This window comes from Acanthochromis polyacanthus, chromosome 21 (assembly GCF_021347895.1).
Source record: "Acanthochromis polyacanthus isolate Apoly-LR-REF ecotype Palm Island chromosome 21, KAUST_Apoly_ChrSc, whole genome shotgun sequence".
Taxonomy (NCBI): Eukaryota; Metazoa; Chordata; class Actinopteri; family Pomacentridae; genus Acanthochromis; species Acanthochromis polyacanthus.
In genome coordinates this window covers 23,944,224-23,971,760 of record NC_067133.1, presented here as the reverse complement: position 1 = coordinate 23,971,760, position 27,537 = coordinate 23,944,224, and the positions used below count along the sequence as shown (strand labels likewise).

Sequence of the window (27,537 nt, the reverse complement as noted above, 5' to 3'; positions counted from 1 at the left end):
GCATAAAGATTGGAGTCTGGAGCAATGGAAGAAGGTCATGTGGTCTGATGAGTCCAGATTTACCCTGTTCCAAAATGATGGGTGCATCACAATAAGAAGACATTCAGATGAAGTGATGCACTCATCATGGCTAGTGCCTACCGTACAAGCCTGTGGGGATTAGGGCTATGATCTGGGGTTGCTGTAGTTGGTCAGCTCCAGGTTCAGCAATATTATGTGTCCAAAGAATGAGATCAGCTGACTACCTGAACATACTGAATGACCAGGTCTTTCCATCAATGGAGTTTTTCTTCTCTGATGGCAGATATGGCATATTCCGAGATGGCAATGCTAGGATTCATCGGGCTCACATTGAGAATGAGTGGATCAGGGACCATGAGTGTTACGGCTGTGGCCGTATCCTGTAATGTGGTATTGCTGTGTTTGTATTTTGGGGTTGTTGTCTGGGAGTGGGTGTTCTTGTGGATCTTTGTCTCATTCTTGTTTTCTGTGTGAGTAGTCTGTTCGTCCTGTTAGTTTGTAGTGTGTGGACTATCTGTGTGGAGATCTTTATTTTGTCCAGGAAGTGTCAATGGTGGCAAGGCGGACAATGCTGGTTGGCTGTTCACCTTTCAGCGGTCTGCAGTGGAGGAGAGAGCCATTCTGTCAGCAGCACCCTTTCACATTTTTTCCCAGACTCCAAACTTTTGATTAATACCTGTGTTTCTTTGTTAGATTAGGCTAACTTTGCTTTTGTTTGTTAGACTTAGGTTTCTTTATCTTGTAGTTGTGATTTTGTTGGATAGGTTTTTTTGTTTGAGTGCTAAAATGCCTCTTTAGTTTAAATCCGTTTTTTTTTTGTTGTTGTTGTTGTTGTTATTGCTTGAATGTATAGCCCACGGAGTGGCCTGTTTTATTTTAAAATATTGTAAATAAACTTTTTTTTGTATTTTTCTTAGATCCTTTATGTTGTTTTGGGGACTAGGAAAATATTCTATTTTTTTTTTTAAATATTATGCTATCCACTTTCCCCCTAGACGGGTGCGTAAAAATGAGACATCATTTTCACACGTGGATTGGCTTTCACGGCATCTAGACTTCAGCCCCATTGAGAATCTTTGGAATGTGCTGGAGAAGACTTTGCGCAGTGGTCCGACTCTTCCATCATTAAAGCAAGATCTGGACAGAAAATGAATCCAACTCTGGACAGAAATAAATGCTGTGACACTGCAGAAGCTTATCGAAACGATACCAGTATGAATGTGTGCCATACTCAAAGGTGGCAGTCCAGCAAAATATTAGTGTGCGGCTTTTTTCTCGACGAGCAGTGTATAATGATCACAAGTGCATCCCTATACAGTACATATGCTTAAATTTGCAGATACACCTGCACATTGGCTACTTACACAGAAGACTCCAGCTGGCATACACATGTGCAATACATACCAGTTGCCTTGGAATTATACCTGCTTTGCTCTTTGTGTGTTTAGCCGCGAGGTGCAGGAGAGTGTCCCCCCGCAGTTCTACAGCAAACAGGGTTCACAGCATTGGCTGAACATGACAACTCAACACATGCAGCAGGTCCAGCCCTTAAACCCACACCAGGCCCGTGCACAGTTTCTGGGTATGGCATTTGTGAGCATGTACAGTATGGGTTTCTGAAAACACCTTGCAATATGAATGTGTAACTGTGTTGCCACATACATCCTATATTATTCACTAATTTTGCATAATTGATAGAATTAATAGAATAGGTACTTGGATAGTCACTCACAGATATAGCAGGATAGAAAAAATTGAGCAACTGCAAGCATCTTCTCTCAAAACATCTCACAGACAAAAAAGATTTCGTTACATCCCAGTTCATAGTTTTTAAGTAAGTAAAATTGCAACAAAATTGGCCTGCTTAGAATATAGTTTTGGAAAGTAATAAAGAAATGTAATGCTCAAAGCTCCACTGACTTCTTGTTTCACTATTTCTTTAAAAAATACGCGAGTCTTTGCTTGAATGTGGTTGCATATCCAAAGTGATATTTTGCATGTTTTTTCTGCAGGTCTGGTCAGTGCCTTCCCCATGTTCGGCTCCTCTTTCTTCTACATCCAGAGTTCCAGCTCTGTCTCTATTCAGGCCCCCTGCATCCTGGCTGTTAATCTGAACGGACTCCATTTTCTTAACAAGGATACTCATGTACGTCAAAGCTCACAATCATATGTGCACAAATGCAGTCTGTGTAATGTTGCATGCTTCATTTTCCATGACCTGCTGGCAAAATATGACAGCGAGCAGATTAGTGTGTGTAACATTAGTAAGACACTGCTCACATTGCTTTCTCTTGATTTATTTCAGATTAAACATAAACGATTTTAATCATTTAATTATCTCAAAACAAAGCAGTTGGCTCCCTCTGCTGGTTAAACTGTCTGCCTCATCCATCCATCATTAAAAAACTCCAAATGACCAGAAAATACACTTGAGTAAATATAGCATTAAAAACATTTCCAAGCTTCTGGATTTTATATTGTATTGATGTCATTTCTGTTTTTTTTTTTTAACTTTCCTGTGATGTCTGCTTGTGTGCATGTTTGTGTATATATATATTTGTGTGCGATTAGGAGGCCATGATGCGTTTCCCTCTGAAGGAGGTTCAGTCAACTCGCACCCAGAGACCAACTTCAGGCTCCAGCTACCCATATGTGGACATCATGATAGGAGACCTGCTCAACCAGCACATCACTCAGCTGCAGCTGGAACAGGTGTGTGTACAAGACCTAGCTGGTGGGTGAAAGCTCTGATTATTAAGATTTTATTCAATCTTAATAATCTTAATAATATATATATATATATATATATATATATATATATATATATATATATATATATGTGTGTGTGTGTGTGTGTGTGTGTGTGTGTGTGTGTGTGTGTGTGTGTGTGTGTGTGTGGATGGGTGGGGACTCGTGTCACGGTGGAGACCAAAAATTAGGTCCCCACGGGGGGAGAACAGTGTTTTCTGGGCAATGTTGTTGTTACTGAAAAAGTAAAAGTGCAAAAAAGTTTATTTAGGGTTAGGCATTGTTTTGGTCTGGGTTAAGGTTAGGGTAAGGGTAAGGGTTAGGGGTTAGATATGAATGGGAGTCAATGGTAGATCCCCACAATGATAGGAAAACACAGTGTGTGTGTGTGTGTGTGTGTGTGTGTGTGTGTGTGTGTGTGTGTGTGTGTGTGTGTGTGTGTGTGTGTGTGTGTGTGTGCGTGTGTGTGTGTGCATGTAAATTGAAATGTGCACAAGTGAGACAATATTACTATTTATGTTTGTATTTTCCAGGGACTGGAGCTGTGTCGAGTCATTGCCATGCACATGGAGAACATGTTGTCAGTCCGAGAAAAGAGACTCACTTTGCCACCGAGCGAAATCACCCTGCTATAGCACAGAGATGCAGACTCATGCACATAGAAATCACAGTTTAGGCCTTATAAATGTACTCTAGCTACCTCTATTTGTAAAATGGAATATTTTGATATACAAAGGCAATGTTCATGTGAAGTGATGAATGAATGGTAAGGATGCTGATAACAGGTGGGTCAATTGGGCTTAAAATTACATAAATATTTTTCATAATCAATCCATTTCTTGATAGTACTACGGTTGCAGTTTACAGATAAATGTCAATGTCTCTTTTATTGCAGTGTTAGTAGAAACAGTCAGATTTAACTAAAATAATGTTTATAGTTTGACATTCTTATCCAGAACTATTTAAGGTCTTGTCCACCGTGGCAACTTGCTAATACAGCAGCTAAAAAGGGACACTTTAAGGTCTCCTTCATTATACATCCCCTACTTCAGAAAAATAGTATGATTTAATTAACTTTGACCCGAGGGCAACATTAATTTAAAACAGATGTGGCCTTGCATGAAACACAGGTAGGAAATCCTACTGTAGCTGGTGCCACCAACTGTTTCCCAGACACAGAACTGTGCATAATAATAAAAAAACAATCATACTGCTGTAACCTCACTTTACTCTTAACAATAATGAATGCTTGCAATTTGGTATGATAAATCCTTTTTCATTAGACATGCAAAGATAGTATCCATAAATTATTTATGAATTCATGTTTTTTTTCCCCTTTTCAGCTTTCATTTCCATGTAAAATGAAAACAAGAGAGGACACCCACTAACTGAATACATCTTTTATTCACCCCTTTGCCATAAAATTAAAGGCAAAGTCCCCCATAGGGAAAGATATTGCAGCACATAAAGTTGAATGTCACATCATTGAACAGTTTGCATGCAAGTTAAATTATTTATTTATATAATACATATTTTTTCGTAAATAGCTGTGATACATAGCTTAATGCATGTGAATAATGTTGTACATTAAAATTTGTATTATACTATACCCTAGTTTGTAAACTGTGTTCTTTTATGACGTTGTTTTATGACGTTGACACACATTTACAAGTACAATTCCAAAAGCAACTGGGAAAAGCACAGGGAAAAGTCTGCAAAAAAACAACATGGAATACAACATAGAAAAATAAAAATAAAAATGAAAATATAAAAATGCAAACCAACAAACTAAATTAATTAATTTCTGTGTGTGCTCTATCTGTGTGGTTTGGTCTGCAATTTTTTTTCATGCACACATAATTTATTGAGCATAATCATTATAGTATTCAGCCCCTGAGCACAGAAAACGTCCCATAATTAATCATAAACATAAAGGTTTTAATATAGTTTCTGTAAAATATTAATATTTGGACTCTGATTTTGTACTTTACCAGAGTAATTTAAACATTATGGTTGAGACCTTACACTATAATTTATTATAGAAATTTACTTGACTGAGCTAAATATCAGGGTTAAGACCGTGGGTTTTATATAAAAATACAAATTTACCTGACTAATTACTAAGATTCAGAATCTGAAATATTTTTTATTGTATAAATTTATCTAACTAAGCTAAATATTGAAGTTAAGACCCAGTATTATAAAATCCAAAATTCCCTGACAAATTTAATTATCAAGGTTAAAACTCTGCAATATTGCCTATAATATAAATTAATGTGGCTAAGTTAAATACTAACGTTAAGATTCTGTATTTTATGTATGAAATGCAAATCTATCTGACTGATTTAGATATCAAGGATAAGACCCTGCAATATTGATGTTACAAACTTATCTGACAAGATTAAATATTGAGGTTTAGACCCTATGGTATTATATGTTGTACAAATTTCCCCAACTAATTGAAATAATAAGGCCCTATAATAATATGTTCTCTACCAAATGACCTGAGTAATTGAAAAAAAAAAAAGACCAACTTAGACATTAAAAACCCTACAAATACAAAGACTTGCTATGAGCAGGCATCTATCAGAATCAGAATCAGAAAGACTTTATTGCCAAGTGAGCTCGCACAGACAAGGAATTTGACATAGTGAATGGAATTAAGGTACTAAGCAACAAGACAGTAAGAGAGTAAATATAGAATTCTAAATACTGAAATAAAAACTCTATATGAAAAAAAATAAGTACGGTACTGTAAATAAAGTACTGTGTCATACATTTGCCTAAACAAGAGTAATACATTAGAACATAATTGAACTTACCATATTAATATTGCACATGGGTATAGGTATTGTATATGTATTGGCTATTGCACTGGTATTGAAATAGGAGTCTAATGATTTTCTGATTTGCGACAGAGGAAGGAGGATGAAAATTGTCTTTTTATGAGTACAACACTTGACTAGATGCACTTATTTAGTTTACACATTTTACTTTGCATGTTTACAACAACTTTCATGTTCAAAACCTCACTTGTTTTTGCTTTAGTAATCGTTATTGGCCATTTACTCTATGGATGTTTGATTTGATGTAAAGGAGGCGTCATTGTCACCGCATACTGACGCATGCAGTTGGAACACTCTGGCGGTGCACGCTGTGCACCAAACCGAGCGTCCCTCTCCGAAGCCCCTTGCTGTGTGGGCGTTTCTGCGTAAATTGCTCGCAGATTTCTTCGCCCTCATTGGCTCACAATAACGGGGTCTGGGTGAACTGGTTGGGTGGGAGGTGGGGGGGTGTCTGTGGTCTAACCCACCGCGACCTAAACAGCACCAGGAGAGAGAGGAGGAGGGAGCTGAGCCGAGAGGAGCCGCGAGGAGCCGCAGCAGTAGCAGCCCCGCCGTCGTAGCCCAGCTTTCATGGGCTAGCCGGTTAGCTAGCTTAGCATCGTCCGACTGCGCCGCACCGCCTGTCCTGCCCGCCCCGAATCTCGGCTTGTTCTCTCTGTGTTTTCCTCTCCGTCTCCCCGGGTCCTGGCTCCCCACTCCAAGATGATGAAGTTTAGATTTCGTCGGCAGGGCACCGATCCACAGAGAGAGAAGATAAAACAGGAGCTGTTCGCCTTCAACAAGGTAAAGTAACGGGACAAGAAGAGGAGGAGGGACAGAGGGAGACTGATAGGTTTCTCCCTCCGCTGCTGCTCCCCAAAACTGTCTTCTAGAAACCAGAATTTGAAGCGGAGCAGCCCATAGTCTTTACCCTGACGGGTTTGAGTGCGAGCTGGACTCGGCGTTATGTTGCTGCGTGTTTGGGGAGTGTTTGCTTGTTTTCACGGCGTGTTAATTGGCTCCAAACGAGGCCCCCGCGTTTAAAGTGGAACAGCAGCGATAAAAACTTATCTCCACGGAGCTAATATTTCTGTAATTAACCATCAAGCGAATGAGTGATGAGGATTTTCAGATTCATTCGAGGTATAGAGTCCGATCTAGCAGTGTGATGCTTAATGTGGGTAATTAGTATGACCCATATTTTATGTGTTGGTCAAGATGGCTCACGGTGTGGTGACGGTTTCAACTCCTCACTGCAGCCATTTACAAACAACTGAAGTATTTCCCTTGCTTCCTTTTGTCTGTGGTGGTCAGACTGCTTCTTTCTTGTTTCACTTTTTTAAGGGTGAAACCAGGAGTGTCGGGTTTCATGCTACTCAACTCTGGCATCACATCCACATGGATATGAAGCAGTTTGTGTACAGTAAATCCCAGCTTCCCCTGCCTCTGTTAACACTCTCTGGTGGCTTTCTTTTCCCCTCTCGCCAGTGCTGAGACCTATTTTAGAGCTCCAGGCCTGAACAAATTTCAGATCCACTTTAAGCAAGCTGCCTGTTGTCACCTTGACCACTGCTGCTAAACTGGTGGGAGCCTAAAAGTAGTTAAATGAAAGAAAAGAGTGCATATCCGGTATTGGCTGCAGGTAATCTTTTTGGATGAGCTTCAACATGGTTTTTCTTTTTTGCATTTGTGTATATTACCCTGCAAAGACAAACTGATTGATCAGTGCCAAGGCCTTGAACTCAGGTTAGGTGAAGCTGCTGTCTGCACACTGTCACTCAAAAAATGTTCCAGAGAGCAGGGTTGTTCAACGTTTTTGATGTTGAAAGACTGTATTTATCCTGCTCAGTAGATATTATGACAGACTTTAACGTGATGCTTTGAAAATGCAGTGCTGCATGATTTTTTTTTCTCAATTTATCATTGCAATTAGTAATCACAAATTAAAATGAGTTTGTTTTCTTTCCGTGCTTTGGCAATCATAATTCATCAATTAGCTATACACCACTTAATCCTCATTAGGGTCGTTGGGGACTGGAGCCTGTCTCAGCTAACTTGGGGTGAAGGCAAGGGACACCCTGGACAGGTCACCGGCAGGGGCGGCTGGTCAATAGAGGGCGCTAGGGCGCCGCCCCCTCTGTTTCACATCATATAGTCACAGCCCTTCCTTTAATAAAACGTTTTAAAAATTACATCTACATGTATATCCTATGTTTTAAACAAGCAAAATGGATAATAGAGCCTGTAGAGAGTTACTAAAATGTATAATTTGTAATAAAAAGTCAGATTAGAAACGTCTGACGTTGTCTACAATTACTCAAAGTGGACATATATGGCCAGGGCGCACTCATCTTTCCCCATTGACTCTTGTTATAACTTTTACATGCGCAGTTTGTTCCTCTTCAATACAAGAGATAGGAGACAGCGGGGCGCAGGCTGACCGCTGAACTGCGCTGAACTGTCGCTCATCTTCAGCAACACAGAGTTCAGGAGTTGCAATGGTGCTGTGGCTCTGTACCAGCTCTTCATGAGCAACAATCTTCAGGACACCTTCTCAGAGACTGTGTCTCTCCTGAAGATCCTCATCACGACTCCAATGACGACAGCTAAATCTGAGAGGTGCTCAAAGGCGGATTGAATGTTATTTCATTCGGTCGTTTGACCGAAGGGCCGGTCCACATGTGGACCGGTGGGCCAGTGCACTGGTATTTATTAAATAATTTTGTTTATTGGGTGTCCGACACCAGTATAGCTCATCGGGTTAAGCAGGCGACCCATGTACAGGGGCTGGTCTCCGATGCAGTGCCCCGGGTTCGATTCCTGCCTGCGGCCTTTTGCTGCATGTCTATTTAATTGTCTATTTGACTCAGCCGTAGTGCTTAGGTGTACCCTCGTAGTGGTGCATAGTAATAGCACATCAAATGGCTGTGAACATAATTTACATCAATTCTTGTATTCCGGTGTTGCCGACTCTATTTGGTTTGGTGAATTAAGTGCACCCCCCAAGAGAAAAATTCACCAGCCACCACTGGTCACCAGTCTATCACAGGACTACATATAGGGACAAACAGTCACATTCACACCGATAGACAATTCAGAGTTACCAATTAACCTCCACATGTTTTTTGACTGTGGAAGGAAGCCAGAGTACCCGGAGAAAACCCATGCATGCTCAGGGAGAGCATGCAAACTCCATGCAGAAAAATCTAGGAAAAGTCGGGACATGAACCGGGCTTTTTCAACTTCTAGTTGCACGGCAAAAATGCTAACCACCAAGCCTTCATAAAAAATAATAATAATAATTAATTATGCCCGTCAAACTTGACCAATCCGTATCTTATCCAGTTAAGCAAACTGATAAATCTGGTGTTTTTTTAAATTGTATTTTAATGAATAAGTTGTTTTGTGAGAGAGTGACAAACAAAGCATTATATTCAGTGTTTCCCCTGGGTTGAAATGGCTGCTAGGTGGTGGGTTGCACCGGAAAAAAATCAAGATGCAAAATGGGGCATTCTGGCACAATTTGGAGCACATTTTGTTGTATTTGTAGCCATTTCCAGAAACTAAATTAAATAAAATTTTCATGTTTCTTTTCTAAAAATTAGTGATAGGGAGAAAATATGACAAATATAAACCCACTTGTCCTTACGATCAAAACATGTCCACTAGTCCAGTCTATTATATTCTGGTCAGATTTCCACAAGCCATTCCAAAATGCCACATCAGTTCTTACTACAAATTTGAAAAAGATGACAAAGGACTTGAATCTGGAATCAAGTGGTGACTTTTACTTTTTTTCTAAAAACAACTACACGTTAGGTACCAAATTCCCACTTCATTTTTATTTATAATAAAAAAGGTTATGTCATGACCTTCATTTTACTTAAAAATGTGAAAGAAAACTTCAACTCTGGGTTAACAACTGGTTTTCTGAAGGAGTTCGTTCTGTTTTCAAAACTCTTACCTTTTTGAACACAGAACTAGAATTTGAACACAGAATTTGTTTTGCCATTGAATGATATAATTTCGGGCACTCTATAAATCTTTTTATCAAAAAAAACTAGGAACTTTATATTCCGTTGAAATCATTTGTCTCGTTCGTGAGAACGGGTTTTGTCGTGCCTAAATGTTTTAACGGGAGCCATTTTTGCAGTCACTGTCAATTCGTATCGCCGCGGACAACAAAACGGTAAGCAAACTCAGTAAAGGAAGCAAGAGCGATGCCTACACTGCGTTGCTCACTTTATTTTGATGACATGCGATAGTTTTGATACTTAATTTGACATATGTCTGTGATGCACACCTGCTTTTAGCCCCGAAAAACGAAACGATGGAGCGCTGCCGCTTCTTGTCCGCCATGCTCGTTGTTCGCCAATCGGAACCACTGTTGCCAACTCCTCAGTAAGGAAAGTCGCTATTGGCTGTCCTAAAAGTCGCTAGAAGTCGCTAAAGGACGTCATCGCCTAATTTGCATATTTCCCAGTTTGCATGTAATTGTAATCAACGTTGTAGGAGAGAGGAATAACGTTGTGGAAGAGACTAAAAAGTGAATATAAAACACACAAAATATGTTTTTGTACTAGAGGCTAAATGCTGTGGTTTATTTTAGCATGACAGTGAAGAAACCTTTTCGTTTATATGGCTCTGTAAGTCTGGATGGGATCTGTAGTGACTGCGCATGCGCGATTCATCTCATCTGGCCGCGGACTGATGTGGGTCTCCCCCTCCCCTCACTGGGACTGCTGCGGGGTTACTGGACTGACAGCCTGTGTTCTGGGAGGGGGAGAAGCTCACAGCAGCACCTGCTGCTTGTTGAAAACAGTAACTGCAGAATGAGCCGAGTTTTCCTATCAGTCTCCAAAACGGCAGAAAAAGTCGCTAGATTTGTCGCTAGTCGCTTTTGACAAAAAAAATGTCGCTAGGAGCTTTGAAAAGTTGCTAGATTTAGTGAGAAAGTCGCTAAGTTGGCAACACTGATCGGAACGACTGACATTTGAAACACGAACTCGCGGGATGTCGTACGAGAACTGAGTGTTACCGACCAACGGGGATGTGCCTTGCTGTCTTCACCCACAGCGAGAAAAGGCTGCCATTCTGACTTGTTGATTTCAGTGGCGAATATACCGGCCTTATGTGTCAATGCTTTCTAATATTTAGCATTACCTCTCTTTTTTTTTTTTTTTTTTTTTTTTTTTTTTTTTTGGTGCGGACCAGTGAGGCGGCAATGTTGGCAAAATTGTAATGAGACGGTGGCCTATACCAGCGAGGTGGCCCGCCTCGTCGGTCATATAGGAGGGGAAACACTGATATTCATTCTCTTAATGACACATGTTAATCAGGTTTTCATGGCTTGTAGAGTTGCACTTGTCCTGGTCAGACAGTCCCACTGAGATCCATTCAAACTTAAGGATATTTGCATAACCCCAGTTGTCTGAGTTGAAATGAATAGGTTGTTTGACACTGTATTGCAGGGGTATTCAACTAAAATTCAAAGAGGTCCAGTCAGAGAAAATTCATTAAAGTAGAAGTCCACAACATCATAATAGCGTCTGCATGTAATAGTTTGAATTTATCAAACCAAATAAATTCAGTGCAGTTCAAAAACATCTTGACATTTATTAATATGTAGCTTTTGACATAACTGTACATCTTAAAATAAAGTGCAGAACTTGAAAAAAATAATGACTGAACAACCTGAACCAACTTATTTTCATCTTTAACAATACCTAAATCTCAAAATTAAACAATTGAACACTTTTTTTCCTGTCTTATATCACTCCTCTTATATCCCCTGCTGCTTAATGGGAGAACTGACCTGCAGAGTGCTCTGCCAGTACTCTGAATCACGGTCTAAATGATGACAGGGCCATTCTCAAACACCTTTGGAACTCATTGGTGAGTCTGGAATGATGTTTAGTTTTGATTATGTTCGTAGTTGAGAAAGCTGCCTTGCAGCTGTATGTTGAGCCAAACTTGGTCAACATGTGCAGAGCTATTTCTCTCTCTGTGTCGCTTTATTTAATTTTCTTTTTTGTCTGTCCCTTGCCTCTCAACTGTTTTCTGAATGCGGAGCTGCGATGTTTGGCGCCTCCAATGCATAGACTTCAGCCAATGAAGTCTCTGCATTGCAGGTGATTGAACTCGTATGTAATTGGTCTGTGTGTTTCCTAAGGTGATAGCCAATTCCATGAACACTGGAAAAGCTGCGCTGGTAAAATAGAAGTGACCCATCAAATTTAAAATCCCATTTCAATTTACTAATTACAGGGTCCATATATGACGGCGCCTGGTTCTGGATCCAGACTGCAGTCCACCAGTTAGTGACCCCTGCTGTATTGTATTAGCCTAGCTGCACTAGACAACCCACGGCAACGAATTTAATTCTCTGCCAGGGTGGGTCTAGTTACCCTCCATAAGGCTCAAGGTTGGATGCTCCTAAAACTGGCCGGACGAATCACCATGAAGTGTAGAGTCAGAAGGCGGGCGTAACTAAGTGACGACAGAGGCGCGACAATTCTGACAGAAACAACCGGCGCACAATAAACAGTTGTCATTCGACTCGGCTTTGGCCACAGCCCTTAAAGATTTGAAGCTAAAATTCAACTTGAAAGATAAACAAAGGACGGCACTGAAGTGTTTCATTGAGAAGAAAGACGTATTTGGACTTATGCCGACGGGATATGGCAAATCCTTAATATACCAGTTGGCTCCGCTGGTTGGGAAGCTAATGGGATTTAGCCACAATCCGGCGCTCTAGGAACTATGTCAGCCTATTCGTTGCACTGACTGGTTGTGTACCTACCCAATTGCTGCAGTGATTTGAAAGACAACCTTTTACAGGGATGTGATTTTTCCGCGAATTCGCGGAATTCCGCTTTTTTTCAGGGATGGGAATTTACCGCGGATGGTAAATGGTAAATGGACTTGCTCTTATATAGCGCTTTTCTACTCATCAGAGTACTCAAAGCGCTTTTACAACAATTGCTCCCATTCACCCAGACACACACACACTAATGTGCAGGTTGCTAATCAACCTGCAACATCAGTCAGTATACATTCACACACCAGTGGAACAGTCACTGGTAGGCAATTCGGGGTTCAGAATCTTGCCCAAGGAAACTTCGGCATGCAGCACATGACTAGGCGAGAGCGGGAATCGAACCGCCAACCATTCGATCATTGGACGACCCGCTCTACCACCTGAGCCACAGCCGCCGTTGCTTGGGGACCAGACAGCCTTTATATTGTGTATTACAAATACATATCCCTTATAACGGGAATACAGTCTAGCTAGGCTAGCGGATCCGCCGATTTCCGCCGATTTCATTTATTTGAATGCCGATTTCACAAGTTTGAACACTTTATTGTCGCTGATACTCCTGCGTGATGGTAACGACGTTAACAATAGCTTGTTAACGACGATTGTAAACGGCCCAGCGATTGGAAGTCCAACAACTTTCTGCTAGAATCAGAACTTGCTGATCCCATCCCTGCCTCCCTCCCTGTCGAGCATTCCTAGACCCTTGTGTCTTAAGAGCTGGGTCTAGCACAGCTAGGCTAGTATTGTATCGTTTTCATTTTGCAATTTCACCAGTTATTGATATTTTAATTTAAAAACGGCAACACTCTAAATGGATTCTCATGACCAGTTTGAAATACCAGAGTTACTATTTCATGACTCCTCATGTCGGCCCTTATCAAAAGAATGATGGTAAATTCAATTGAAGTTAACTCACTTGAAGGGAGGAAGAAGAGGAAACACACAGTGGGAAATGACAGTGGAGTAAAGCAACTCTATTAAGCTAATTAAATGAGCTGACACATTTGAGTATTAATGATATTACACACACACACACAAACCGTAACATCACAGTGAAGTGAATAAATCCACATTTCCTACTTTTTTGTCATTTTGGAGGCATTTTTTCTTCTTCCATTGCACAGATGTTGTGATGTAGATAATTGTCCTGTAGTTTATTGCAGAATTGCTTCATCATACCATCAATACTGTGGGACGTGTTAATTGATCAAGTGAAAATGAGGCTACTTTTGATCCAGTTCTTTGTGTCTTGCTCTTGCATCTCACAGCAAATGTTTTTTTTTTTTTTTAAAGATATAACTTGCTTTTGTTAGATTTTCAAATATGAGGATTTGGTATTTTTCGGTCACATATGATAAACAAATTAATATCTTTGTATTTTCAACTGCTGCTCAAACAAAACAAGACATCTGAAGAAGTGTCTTTAGTGGTAGTAGGTTCTGTAGCTGGTGAGAAATCTAAACGGTGGATATTCAGGTTGACTGAATGGTGTACTGTGTTTAAAGTCCATGGACTGTTTGTTTTGCTGTAACAACACACAGACACCCCTTTTTTAGGGTTTGGAAGCAGCTGCCGCAACTGTCACAGAGGTGGTCTCTCATCAGGAGGCTTCCTTTTGGTGTGACTGTATGTATCTGACCGGCATTTTATAGACAAAAAGGGTTGTTTAAAGTCATATCTGGGTCCCAAGCTAAATGCCTGTTTTGACATATTTTGATCCACTCAGTGGTACACAAAACTTGAAAGATCCCCAGATACTGTATTAAACTGGTGTGAGAGAAGAGAATGCAGAAGACAGGGTTAGATGGAGGCAATTGATTCGCTGTGGCGACCCCTGAAAGGAAAAGCCGAAAGGAAAAGAAGATACTGTATTAAACAAGCTTTAGGTATCTTTCTACATGGTTCCTGTTTGCTTTTTTCTGAAGCTGTAAATGCTTTCCCAGCTGTCTCATCTCCCCACATACGGCAGAAAAAAAAGCCTGTGAATTTATGTTAATCACATTTAACAAGGCCAGCAGAGCTTTGCAATAAAGCAATGCTGCTGCCATCAGTGGTTTTAAAGAACTTTCCTCTAACTTTATTAAGGGAGTCCTCCCTTTTAGACGCCTCACTGACTGCGCAGTCTGACAGGACAACACACAGACAGAGCTGGGTGCTTTTCAAGGGAAATATGTCTGAAAAATAAATCAGAGCTTTTCTTTGTCTCATTTCATGTGCCATCTGTTAATCTTTTTCTGTTTGTCTTTCCCACTCTTTTCCTTGGCCTTTCTTTCTCTCAGACGGTGGAGCATGGGTTCCCCCATCAGCCCAGCGCTTTGGCTTTTGACCCCAAGCTGCAGCTCATGGCCATTGGCACAAAGTCAGGAGCCATTAAAATGTATCCTTTCTCATTGGTGAGCTTTTTGCATCTGACACATGTTGTTTTTGCAGCATCATCAGTCTCGGTCAGGCAAAATAAGCAACTTCATGAATTTTTTAGTAGTACTCGTTTACCTATCTCACAACAGTATAGTCATGTATAGTTAAACTGAGAATAGTTCAAACAACCAGAGTCTCAAAACTAAAAGGGGTTATACTTTATTATTTAAGACAAGTAAATGTGCTAACAACAAATGTGAGTAATAACAAGAAATAAAATGATGTTGTTGTTAGACAAACTGTAATTAATCAGATTAAGTGTAACGCAGACCCAAATCTGGCTGAAGACTTGCAGGACTAAAACCGTCAAAGAAATCCTTAGATTCCAAAAAACGTTTTCTTCCACTGCTGACAATTTGCATCTTTTGAAGTGCTTCTCTGTTTATATCTGCGTCAACTCTGCAGTGCAGCTACAGTGCTTTCTTCATCTGTAGGTTTATGCGTTTCTTGCATCTGTCATGCTCCTTTGATATCGTATTTGTCAGTATAACATTTTGTATCTTGTGCAACTTCTAGGATAGCAACTACTCTTTCTTGTAACTGCTGTCATTGCTATTTAAAAACAGCCTTTCTGCACAGACCATGATGTTTACTGCTTTTTAAAATAAATCAAGATACAGGTTATGTTCTATATTCTTAAGCAGCACTGTTGCCTTTCTACATCTGATTGTGCTTCATAGTGAAATCCTAATCAGTCATGATTGCTAAAGAGCTGTTTATTAAAGTGTCAGTTTTGTAGAATGGTGGGCTGCTGTGTGCGCTTTCTCTCTGAGAGAAGTTGCGATGTCTGCTGTACCACCAGTGTTAAGTGAAGAGGACCAATCTGTTACTCCCTACTAGGGCTGGGTGATATGACGATAGATATCGTCTGGACGATTGAAAATGTGTATCATTTTATGTGAAGATCCTATCGTTTATATCGCAGTGTCGCAAAACACGCTTTACGGCAGTGTTTTACGTCACCGACGTGCCTTCCGGCAAGCCCAGGCACACGGCTAAAACAGTGTTGCCAACTTAGCGACTTTCTCGCTAAATCTAGCGACTTTCCAAAGTGTCCTAGCGACTTTTTTTGTCAAAAGCGACTAGCGACTTTTTCTGCCTTTCTGGAGACTCTGACAGGAAAACTCGGATCATTCTGTAGTTACTGTTTTCAATGAGCTGCTGTGAGCTTCTCCCCCTCCCAAAGCACAGGCTGTCAGTCCAGTAACCCCGGAGCAGTCCCAGTGTCTGATTAGAGGACACATCACTTCGCGGCCAGACGGCAGGTGAATCGCGCATGCGCAGAGTCACTCCAGATCCCATCCAGACTTACGGAGCGGGATATAGATGAAAATGTTTCTTCACTGTCATACTGAAATAAACCACAGCATTTAGCCTCTAATACAAAAACATATTTTGGGTGTTTTATACTCACTTTTTGGTCTCTTCCACAACGTTATTCCTCTCTCCTACAACGTTGATTGTAATTACATGCAAACTGGGAAATATGCAGATTAGGCGATGACATCATTTCGCAACTTCTAGCGACTTTTAGGACAGCCAACAGCGACTTTCCTTACTGAGGAGTTGGCAACACTGCTAAAACATAAACAGCTATGGAGGAAGACGGTGGACTCGACTCAGAAGAACAATCTAAACAACTAGATGACGAACAACCAGCTCAAACTGACGAGCTTGTACCTAAAAGAGCGTGGAACTTCTGTCATATGGTGGTGGTTTGGATTTAAAAAGACCGACAAGGATCAGACTACCGTACTTTGTAAGGTATGCCGCTGCCTGGTCCCAACAACCGACTCGAACAAGAGTAATCGTTTTTATCACCTGAAAATGACAGATGTTAATGTGACCAACAAATATTTTGCATAGTACATGCTTGGAAAAAAGTTCTAAATAAAAAAATACACATATATAAACAAATACCTACTCCCTTTATTTGTTGAATATATGATTTCGGACTGGTTGTGCACATGACAATTTTATATAAACTGTTCATTCATTGAATTTACCAAAAATATGCTATATCGTGATGTATATTGTATCGGGATATAAAATTTTGGTCATATCGCCCAGCCCTACTCCCTACTAAGCTGACAGTATTAGACAGGTGGTTATTCATTCATGTGGATTTTTTGTATGATTGTGGCCGTTATTCCAATAGTTCATTGTAGCTTCTTTTCTGAACTGAAAAAATGTCTGGGATGATTTCGAGAAAGAAGTTTCATCTGGGAAGCAGCTCATTGGAGCAGGCAGGTTGTAAACAAACCGTCACTCTTACTATGATTAATTCAAGAGAAATTATAGGCAAACATTAAAATTATTACTCGGACTGTTCTTTCTAAACCCTGGTTACGTTTGCAGTGATGTTCAAAGTAATGGGACCACAGTTGACATGATGACCAACCTGGGGGTTTGTTTACTACCTGTGACATCATCTGGTCACATGTATTCCTGTCTCGCTGCTTCTACATTGCCAATTCACTGCAATTAACTTGATGAGTAAAATGTTAGAGCCGGTATGACTGTCATCCAGAATTATGAACCATTTGACACCAAGAAAGGCGAACAAAACAACAACATCATCTTTATAACATGTTATAAAAACTGTTCGGCAGCTGATTTTATCTTTGGAGACCCAGAACAACATAAATGCATTTCTTGGCATGCAGTCAGTGGGAATCTAACCCCCAATCCTATCAATGACTGCAAGGTTTGAGCTCTGAGGGAAGCTGCGCTGGAAATAAGTACTAGTTTGGCTTGTGAGATGTGCTGCAGCAAAACCATAATTTAGCTTATGGTTTCAGCCATGTCAGAAATTCCAGGAGGCTCATGCACCGTCCACACACACAACTCTGATGTGTTGCTGATATCTCTGTGGTGGGCGACTGTCATGATCACAGTGGTGCATCTAGGTGGCATGCTGTTATATTGTTGCAGGTGAGTTTGCTCAGATTGACTTACTTAGAGCTTAGAAAATGAAGCACTTGTTTATTTTAAAGCACGTGTTCATGTTAAAGGCATTGGTTGCCTTACATGTTCCATGTTTGTCTTGCATGTTTCATTTGTGATTGTGCGTGACCTGCAGTGGACAGCATGTAGCAGGATTTACCACCTCAAAATTGTCTGTGGTTGGATCTGAAGATTTGCTCATATCGACTGTGTGTGGTTATTTACAAAAATATGTACACGTTTATCAGTGTGCGATGGGAGTCTGTTGCCTGTGTGTGTGTGTGTTATGTGCAGATGCATTAGACTGGAGAATCAACTCTTTGAGATGCAGTTTTCAGAGAGGGAGAGGAAGAGAGAGACTGGTGGTGCCAGGCATTTGGACCCCAGAGAGAGAGATGGATAGAGGGAGGAGGGGAGAGAGAGGGAGATAAACAGGCAGCAAAGACAAGGGAGTGTGAAGGAGACAGAGGAGGGGGCGAAATTACTCCTTTATATGGCTACATGTACTTTAGCAAAACGTCAGATACCTCAAAACTTACAGCTGCTCTTGGAATGAGCAAAAAGTCAGCATGTGGGAAGCTTTATTAAACATTTATTTTAAAGGAATGTAAGAAAAAAGTGCCTTGTTTCACATATGGCTTCTTTCAGACATGCATTCCTACTTGACAGCATCTAAACATGTCAACTTTGTGTCTGAATGGATACTCTGGTCACTATTTCGTAGAAGTCAAAGTCAGCCTTTAACATTGGTCCTGTGCATTTGAAGTACAGGCCACTTGGCCAAATGGACATCTACCTCATAGCCCAGTTTTTGCACACGTGCCTTTTTATCCGTTTACCACTGGTCAATGCTTGTGTATATTGCTTGTAATTTCCCTTATTTTCTTTTATTTATTTATTTGAGTTCAGACTGTTACCCCAGTACCAATTTCGTGCCACCTCATGTAAATATGTGTGCTGGTGTGACGATAAAGAACTTTGAATCCTTCAATCCTAGTAATATTTCTGTATCACTTTCAAAATGACAACTCTGCTCGGTATGTAGTCCTGTTGATGAGTACACACGCAGATTCCACAAGCACACAAATTTTTGGAAATTTAAAGATTAACAAGGCTATGTTCTACACATGGCAACAGGAATGCGTCCATGTGCACAATATTTAAGCTACTTCTGCAAATGTCCTGTTGAAAGACTGTGATCAAATAATGTCAAAAATAAGAAATAGATTGAAGTGACAGAAAAGATATTCTGACTTGAATAAATAGATCAGGCTTTTCCAGTAAAAGGATGGTTTGAGTCTCAATAATTAAATGTAGCTTATAAAGTGTGTCTGAAGTGATGAAAAGTACAAAGTTAATTTCCATACGATCCTCTCTTGGTGATGAACTCGCTGTTATTTAGGTTTAGTCTTTTCTTTAGCAGCTCCTTGAAACTTGATGTACTGTTCAGTCTCACAAGTATGTAAAATATTAACCCCGAATTTATTTACAATTAAATAAAAAACTTTTTTGTGTTTCTGCTTTCCTGCTGATGCTAAAATATGAGGAGATTAATTTATCTATGGCGCATAGATTATATAATAATAACAGATATATAATAATTAGGTCCCACTCTGACCGGTTCTACGAGAAACCAGTGCGTACAAAAGGTTCTGAGGTATATATTGAATATGCACAAACCAGCATTGGGGGAATGGATATGCTATCTTGGCTGCAGTCTGAATGAAAGTGGTGTGTTGCGAATATAGGCGTCAAGGGGTTAAGGACATACTGTGTTTGAACAAATCCAGAGGGAGCAATAATGTTAAAGCCATGTTTTGTCTGAATGACAGAAAACCATCACTTTGACAGTTTGATGATGCCAGAAAAGGGTGAAAGAACTGAAAAGGATGAAAGAACTGAAGGTTCTCAAATGTGTGAGCTTTCTAGTTCTCTGGTTCCTACTCGTTATTAAATTGAACACTTTTGTTATTTTTAGTTATTAAAGCAAAGCATCCAATGACTTTAAGACGCCAGTATGATGGCCGTTTTTCACTGTGAACTATAAGAATTGCTGACCAAATCTATATTAATCAAGTAAATAGTAGTAACACATGACTTTGTTCTTAGGGAACAAATGTTTCAGAGTACTTGCAGTTGACTGTTTTGCTTGCGTTTTAATGCATATCATAGAAGTCATATTTGTAGTGAAATTGGGTAGAAAGAGTTTTGATTTTGCTAGTAAACAAATGTTAGAAAGTGCAACTTTAAACTCGTGATTATTTTTGTTATTGATCAATCTGCTGAAGCCTAGTACTTGTTTGATCTGACCCACAGTCCAAAAGCCACTTTACGATGATATAAGCAAATAGTCCTCTTAAACCAGGAAATATTTGACATTTCTGCTGTAAAAGTTCCTGGAAATCAGGGTAATTATTAGCCAATCATTGGAATAGTTTTACTTTGTTTTACTGTTGATTGAACAAGTTTTAAAAACCAAGTTCAGTTGAAGAGAGTAAATTTGTTTGAGATTTTGCATCTGTCGACATTCACTGATGATCGAACACACTTACTGACTTTGATCTGAAACAGATGTGCTGGCCAGCATACCTGCCAGGGCTGTAGTACACACTTCCAGCCTGCTGTGCCAGATGTGCGGTTCGACTCTCATGCTGATGCCTGAGCAGTGTGCGGAGCTTGTTGAGCAGCAGGACCAAAAAGTTTATTGACTCAGTTACAAGGGAAGAGCGGGAAACTGCAGTTTGTGCTACTTGTTTAGTTAGAACTACTGTTCTCCATATTGGGATAATTGCTCCTCTTGTTCACATGTCTTCTCTTTCACGTTCTTGTTAAAGTTTCTCACTTGCTCTTTCCTCTTCTCCTCTTGCTGTCTGTGTTTATAAAGCCAGAGTCATATTACACCCTGAGAGTTTGTGCTTCAACCAAAGACTGGGGCTCAGCAGAGGGTAGGGGACAATGCGGTGTGGAGTGTTTTTCGTCTATCTCCTGTCGTGGAATGCATGTTGCGCTGCCCTGGTTTCACCCTGTGTGTGTGCGCGTGCATGCTGAGTCTACTCTTAATAAATGGAGCTTTTGAAATGGTTTCCAAGACGACCAACGCAGTTGCCTGGGATGAGGAGTGCTTGCAGGCTGGAGGGGTTTTAATAGTCTGCATCTCACCGCATCGGACACCAGAGTTTGTTGGTAAAAATGTTTCACTTAAAGGTGAAAAGGTCAGAAAGTACCTCTTGGTAACATATGCACCTGTTCTGCTATGAAAACTGTGGGTTGTGACATTTTTTTTTTCTGGACTTCCCAATAAGTGCTGAATCACAGTGACACTTTGTGACCATGAAGCTTCAGTATCGGCCATCCAGCAGCTACAGAACAAGCTAATATTTACACGTGTGGCAAAGCTTTGATCTGAGTGTTTGTCCTCCTGCTGACAGTTCTCCTTGTCCGTTTGTCTGACATCCTGTTGGTCACACATGCTGCACTACATGGCCACCGTTTCTGTTCTGATTCATCGAGCCTTAACTTTAACTCAAATTTCTACAAGCATAGATGTATTTGCTTAGAATATCAGATGTTTTGTTGTCTCTATCTTGCTGCTCATTGTATTTAGCAATAGTATTACAATCGCTGTAGTCCAGCATAGTTTGCTGATGTCACAGGGTTGCATTTTTGTTTCAGCCATGACTGAAATTCTAGAGAAATCTGAGCTTTCATGCTGTGAGTCACGCACTTTTACAATGTCACTCTGCAGGCAAGCTAAATTAAATGATGAATGGATAGAAATGAAATTCCTCCTTCCCTTTAATTAATTTCTTCACATGGTGACCTTGGTTAACTGTGACAGCTGCTTTAGCTTACAGTGAAGGAATCTGAAATTGTTTATCCATCTTCAAAGTCAACAAATTTTTCAAAGTTTGTGGTGAAAACGGTAAACTCCCAATGTGCTTGTTGGTGCCACTCATTTCCCTTCCAATTGTGCTGCCGCTACAGCTTTTCCTGCCATCCCATCACAACAGTTTCCAGCTTTTGATTTGATTTGTACCCAGTCACATTAATTTGTTTTCGCTCACCCAGACTGTGGTTTCAATTTCATTTGCAAGGAAAATACACCCAAGCATGCCATGTTATATAACCTATATTACTTTTTCTGTTGTTTGTGTTAAATAAATCAGTGTTGGTATTCAGTGGTATGGTTCAGATCAAGTCATTGAACTGAAATTAGACTCTGATTCCAGCTTCAACACTCCTCCTACCCTTCAACACCTCCTTTTCCATTCACCTACACACTGCCTACTCTTCGCTCACTTTGTCATATAAACTGTTCTTTCTCTTCCTCAACACTATTTTTGGTCCTTCGCTGACAATTTCTCACTCCTTTTGTGCTGACTTTTTGTTTTCCTCCTGTGTCTCTCTTTCTGTTTGTCTGTCTTTGCGCTTTTGTTTGTTTCTGTGTCACTCGGTCCCTTGGCTATAAGCTGTTCCCTCATTGATATTCCTGAAGAATGGCAGGACCTTTAAATCCCCCTCCCCTTCTGCTTTCTCTCTCGTTCTTACTCCTCCTCTTCACCTTTCTCGTGCCTCACTTGCTGTCTTAGGTCCATGCTGGCCTCCTCATCCCCCACACCCATACAGATGAATGGACACACACTCCACCCTTTCCCAGTGGGCAACAAGTTGGAGGGGTCTCTCTGTCTGTTGGGCTAAAAGGTGTGTGTGGTCTCAGCAAGAGTTGGAAGAGCAGGAATTGGTGACTGAATTTAAGTGAAAGTGAACAAGGTAGAGCTAGACTTACCTTCATAAATGCCTGCCTATTACAATGCCTTTGCCAGTGCAACTGCAAATATTAGGGCCTGTTAAGCTAATGCTACGTGTTTGTAAAGTGCTTAGCTCAGTTCAGGAAGAATTTAATTACCGGTAACTATATTTCTTTGACAATTTTGATAGTGACTGACTCAAAAAGAACACAAGTCATGTTAGAATCCACTTGCATTGAACCACTTTGTTTATTCTTTAAATACATATAAACAAATCAGCTTGAAAACAAGACTGAGAGCCATGCTAGCAGCTTTATAAAGTTGTACATGGTCACAGATAAGGAGCTAAATGCTAATAACACCTTGCTTATAATGACTATTCTAAACCAATCTCTGTTTACTTCAGTAGCACTACATTTACTGTGCAGTGGTTGCTTTTTGAGGTTGTTTGGATTGTCAGTGTGGAAATGTATCCAGAAATGAGTGTTTAGGGCATGCACACTCCCTTTTAGTGCAACATGTGAACTGCACAATATGAAACTGTGATGTAATCGTGCTACTAGTCTGACTCTGTGGATGTAGTCTGCGGGTATAAGCCTGGAAATTTTTGTGGTATTTTCCACCCCTCCTGCTATGTGCAGTTTCAAAATTTGCTATGGGGAACAGCCACCTTCAAGCTAGAAACTAAAAACAAAAAAATCATATGTGTTGTTGTTGAGTGAACAAGCTAAATATATTAAAAAGTAGATTACAAGGTTTAGAAAAATAAGAAAGCTATTTTCAGTTGGTTTGGAAAACGGCATCAGAGTGAGTGTTCTTCAGTGTTCTAGTTTGGTTTCAAAAATGACAACAGTGTGAGCACGCCCACCACTCTGCGGTTCGTTGACCTATCTTTGAAGGTCCTTGTTTTGTTTTGTTTTTTTCTTGCTAGCTACATCTCGTGCAGTACAGACAGTGTGATGGACAGAGCTAATTTAGGGTGTTGCCAATGTTTTACGATGCGTGTCTGCCTTGGAAATTGTAAGTATGATGTGTACATAAGCACCAAATAGGAATGTCATGTTGAAGTTTTCCGTTGTTATATTTTGTCAAGTAGTAAACTGTGTTAAGACACAGTTTACTACAGTTATTGCAGAGTTATATGTCGGTGAAAACTTTAGTCGGTTTCTGGACATGTGCAATATGTACACTGACAGTTAATAGAAACTTTGAGACCATATTTTTCAACATAATTTTTATTTTGAAGCCCGAAACTGAATTTTCTTCATATGAATAATTTGTTTAGCATATTGGCATACAGAAACAAAAATCTAAAGTTTCAAGAATGATTTCAAAATAAAGAATTTCACAAAAGAAAACGCCACCTGCCAAACACAAAGTCACAACAGTCAATACCGAGTATGGCCTCCATTTGCTTCGATGCAGGCAGCAATCCGTCGGCGCATGCTTTGGACCAGGCTTCTGATTGTGGGTTGGGAACAGCCCATACGCCTGGCTACATCACTGTAGCTCAAACCGGCCTCCACCATACCCAGTGCCCGGAGACGTTGTTCATGTGATAGACGCGGCATGATGCTGTTCACAATGGTGGCCTTTTTTGGGCCTTTATATAGGCCTTCAAAACCCATTCTCAAATTGTGCAGATACTCACTGAGTATTGCTTGGTGTGTATTTGGTTCACTTTTGCAAAGTGACCAACCCATGTGCAATGAATCATGACAAAATGACAACTCCTCATTATCTCAACTACCAGGGCACTAGATCATCAGTAAATCCACAATGAATAATTACAACCCCCCTACAAGTAGAATTCTGCGTGCATTTCTACCTCAAAGTTTCTACTGACTGTCAGTATACTTTGTTCATGAATGTCACTGCTTGTATTCTGAGCTCTTATATTTTCTCTGTAATGTTTTACAATATTAATCCAAGATCAAGTGAAGTACAGGAGAAGAAAGCCCTGTGTGATTATTTGAAGGCTTTTGGAAGGTTAGCTAGCTGTCTAGTGCCACACAAGAGCTGGCCTGCAAGGGCAGCATATAAAGTGTTGCTCAAAGATTTGGATCGTGTGGTAAGGCTGCTGGGTTCTGGTGAACTGGCCAAACCTAATAACAGTGATGGACATATTCCATCAAAACTGTTCGTACAATATAGGGTAGATGGGAATAGTTTTTATGGACATATTCCATCAAAACTATTCCCAATCACCCTATATTGTAGGAACATTGCCACTGCATACTCATCCTAGTGCCACCCAGGACGACTGTGACTGGTTTAAAGAAATAAACAAGACAGAGTTTTTTGTCCTATAGTGGAAAGACAATGGGTGCAGCCATATCATTATCCAATGTTGGCACAGCCCTATAGAGATACTGTAGTTCTGTCTATGTGAGATGATGGCAGTAAAAGCTAAATCCTGACCTATAGTATTATTAAGGGAGGCATCTGCCTCAGGTTTCATGGCTTTCTGTTTAATTGTTGCTGAGACATTTCACTTAACCCCAAATGCCAGCATTACATTGGCACAGTCTGGGGATCACTACCAGGGCTCCAGACTGCAACTAAATGGTCACATTTTGCGACCAAAATTTGAGACAGTGCGAGTAAATTTTTCATCTACTCGCACATGTGCGACCAGTAAATTTGCCGATTTTTTTTTAAATTATTTTTTTATTTATTTTTTTATAATTACTATTGAATATTTTTGTTGCTTACAAACTTCTGCTCCACACTTCAGCCCAGTAGACACTGATGCACAAATGAGCTGGTTTAACTGACATTAACTCCAAAAGAAGAAAGGAGACAAACACCAAAGAAGAAGAAGAAGGCGGGCCAATGTGTGTGAGAGTGGGGGACGAATGATGGTGAAGCTCTTGATGTTTCACAAAGCCTTTATTTATGTTCAGCCTCATTTTGAACACAACTTCACCTTTCTGTCTTGTCTCCATTCCAGCTGCTTTTAAGTTTAGACACATCCTTTGCTAGACAGCAACAGCATGTAACCATTTTCTTTTATCTTTATTTGAATTTTCAGATTTTTTGGCAGCGTCTTCGTCATGTCAAGAAACCTCTTAGAGAAACACTTCCTGTGCCGCTGAAATGGTCACAAAATTAAAGCCCGTAGCATTAGAAATACGCCTTCAAAAATAAAAGCCTTGAGGAAACTGTTATTTTAACACTAGCAAAACAAAGGCTTGCCAGAATTGATTAACTGATCAACAGACCTTTATAAGGGTAATTTTCATGTGATTCAGTATAAATGCATAACGTGCACATGCATAACACATGCCTATGCTCAACAAGGTCATTTTTATTAAAGATTTCATCCATCGGAAATTATGTCAACTGAGCAGCCTTGGAGTACTGAGCTCTCTTAAGTGCTTTTCTTATGTTATGTCAAGTGCTGCACAACAAAATGTGAATTTAAAATATATTTTCTGCATTTATTGTGCAAGTATTCATCAGTAATACAGTGAAAATGAGAGGAAATGTGAATATTTATTTTGCAAGTCGATTTTGGTGTGCGCCCCTAAATTTTCTGCTTGCGCTCCTAAAATTTTAAGTTGGGGGCCACTGTGCTCCTAGGAAAAAAGTTAGTCTGGAGCCCTGACTACAAAGTTAGTAGAATTCATTTTGTGGACACCATGAATGTTTGTATAAAATATCAATCTTATTTATAACACTCCATCCAGTACTTCCACTTTCACCCTGGACCAAATTGGTGGACCTCTTGAAGTCACAGCCTGCTCACCTCTCAGGAGAAAATAACCTTAAGAAAATATTATATTGGTTAGTATAATGCTCCCACCAGCAGTTTGACATGAAAGTGAAATGTAAGTTGCAGGGTATTTAATGACCTGTAGAAGTTCCTACAAAAGACTTGCCAGTTGTACAAGGCTTGATTTTTGTCTTGTGCCAGCTTCTGCCGTCATATATTGTCTCAGACTGAGAGAGCGCTTCTTTTTGTGAAGTTTTGTGTTTTGTTGTTGTGTTTTTCTCATTATTATTTATAATAGTACATATTACAATGTAGCTGTCGCACATGTTGTGATTGGCTCAATTTTCCTCTGATAGTGATGAACAGTCACTATGTTCAGCTGTTGTAGTTATCCGAATCATTGCAGTTCATCCTGTGGGGATCATGCTTGTTGCAATACAGATGAAGCTTGTTTGTAGCATTTAGTTCCTAATCTAACAATTGCATACATCAACTCAATCAAGTTAGACTGCTTTAATGTGCGCCGAAGGGGGAGCATGGAGAGTGAAGTGTGGGAGGTGGAGAGGTACTAGCCCAGGGAAAGGATGCAAATGAGGTGTGTGTGTGTGTGTGTGTGTGTGTGTGTGTGTGTGTGTGTGTGTGTGTGTGTGTGTGTGTGTGTGTGTGTGTGTGTGTGTGTGTGTGTGTGGTGTGTGTGTGTGTGTGTGTGTGTGTGTGTGTGTGTGTGTGTGTGTGTGTGTGTGTGTGTGTGTGTGTGTGTGTGTGTGTGTGTGTGTGTGTGTGTGTGTGTGTGTGTGTGTGTGTGTGTGTGTGTGTGTGTGTGTGTAGTTGAATTTGATGCAACATTTTTTGGCTTTTTTTTCCCCCAAGTCTAGATTCTGTGTGCGTCAATGTGTACATTCATCTTTGAGTCTGGTGATCCATCCTTCCTTCCTGTTGGTCCTTATCTTCTGTCACATTTATGTGTGAGTTTGTGTGTGTCAGAGGCTGTGTTGGCTGTTGCCTGTGTGTCCGCATTTAGGACAATGCCTTCTGTTTGTCTGTATTCAGACCGTGAAATCTCTTTATCCTTGCTAACGCTCTCTCTCTGCATCACCGGGCAATTGCTGTGTGTGTGAGAGTGTAAGAGACAGTGATTCAGTGATTATGAGTTACTGTTGGCCTCCACTGTGAATATTTCGGGATCCTCTAGTGAGCAGTACAGCAAATCTTTGCATCTTACACACAGAACGTGCAGTAGTAGTGAAACCAGTCTGTCATTCAACAGGCTGCTCAAAGAATGCTTCATGTATC

The 27,537-nt window shown here is 40.3% G+C and overlaps 2 protein-coding genes across 2 annotated transcripts in view; both read left to right on the top strand.

The window, feature by feature from the left end:
* The window catches only part of myo15aa (myosin XVAa), an 85,947-nt gene extending 81,569 nt beyond the window's left edge, over nucleotides 1–4,378 (top strand). The window contains 4 exon segments of the mRNA XM_051941517.1: nucleotides 1,470–1,603; nucleotides 2,034–2,167; nucleotides 2,593–2,733; nucleotides 3,303–4,378. Of these exon segments, the coding sequence (XP_051797477.1) occupies nucleotides 1,470–1,603; nucleotides 2,034–2,167; nucleotides 2,593–2,733; nucleotides 3,303–3,404 (511 nt within the window). The 3' untranslated portion in view covers nucleotides 3,405–4,378.
* Nucleotides 4,379–6,022: 1,644 nt separating this feature from the next.
* llgl1 (LLGL scribble cell polarity complex component 1) overlaps nucleotides 6,023–27,537 on the top strand; it is a 72,055-nt gene continuing 50,540 nt past the window's right edge. The window contains exons 1-2 of the mRNA XM_022209357.2: nucleotides 6,023–6,398; nucleotides 14,694–14,791. Coding sequence (XP_022065049.1) covers nucleotides 6,318–6,398; nucleotides 14,694–14,791 — 179 coding nt within the window. The 5' untranslated portion in view covers nucleotides 6,023–6,317. The remainder of the gene's footprint in view (nucleotides 6,399–14,693; nucleotides 14,792–27,537) is intronic.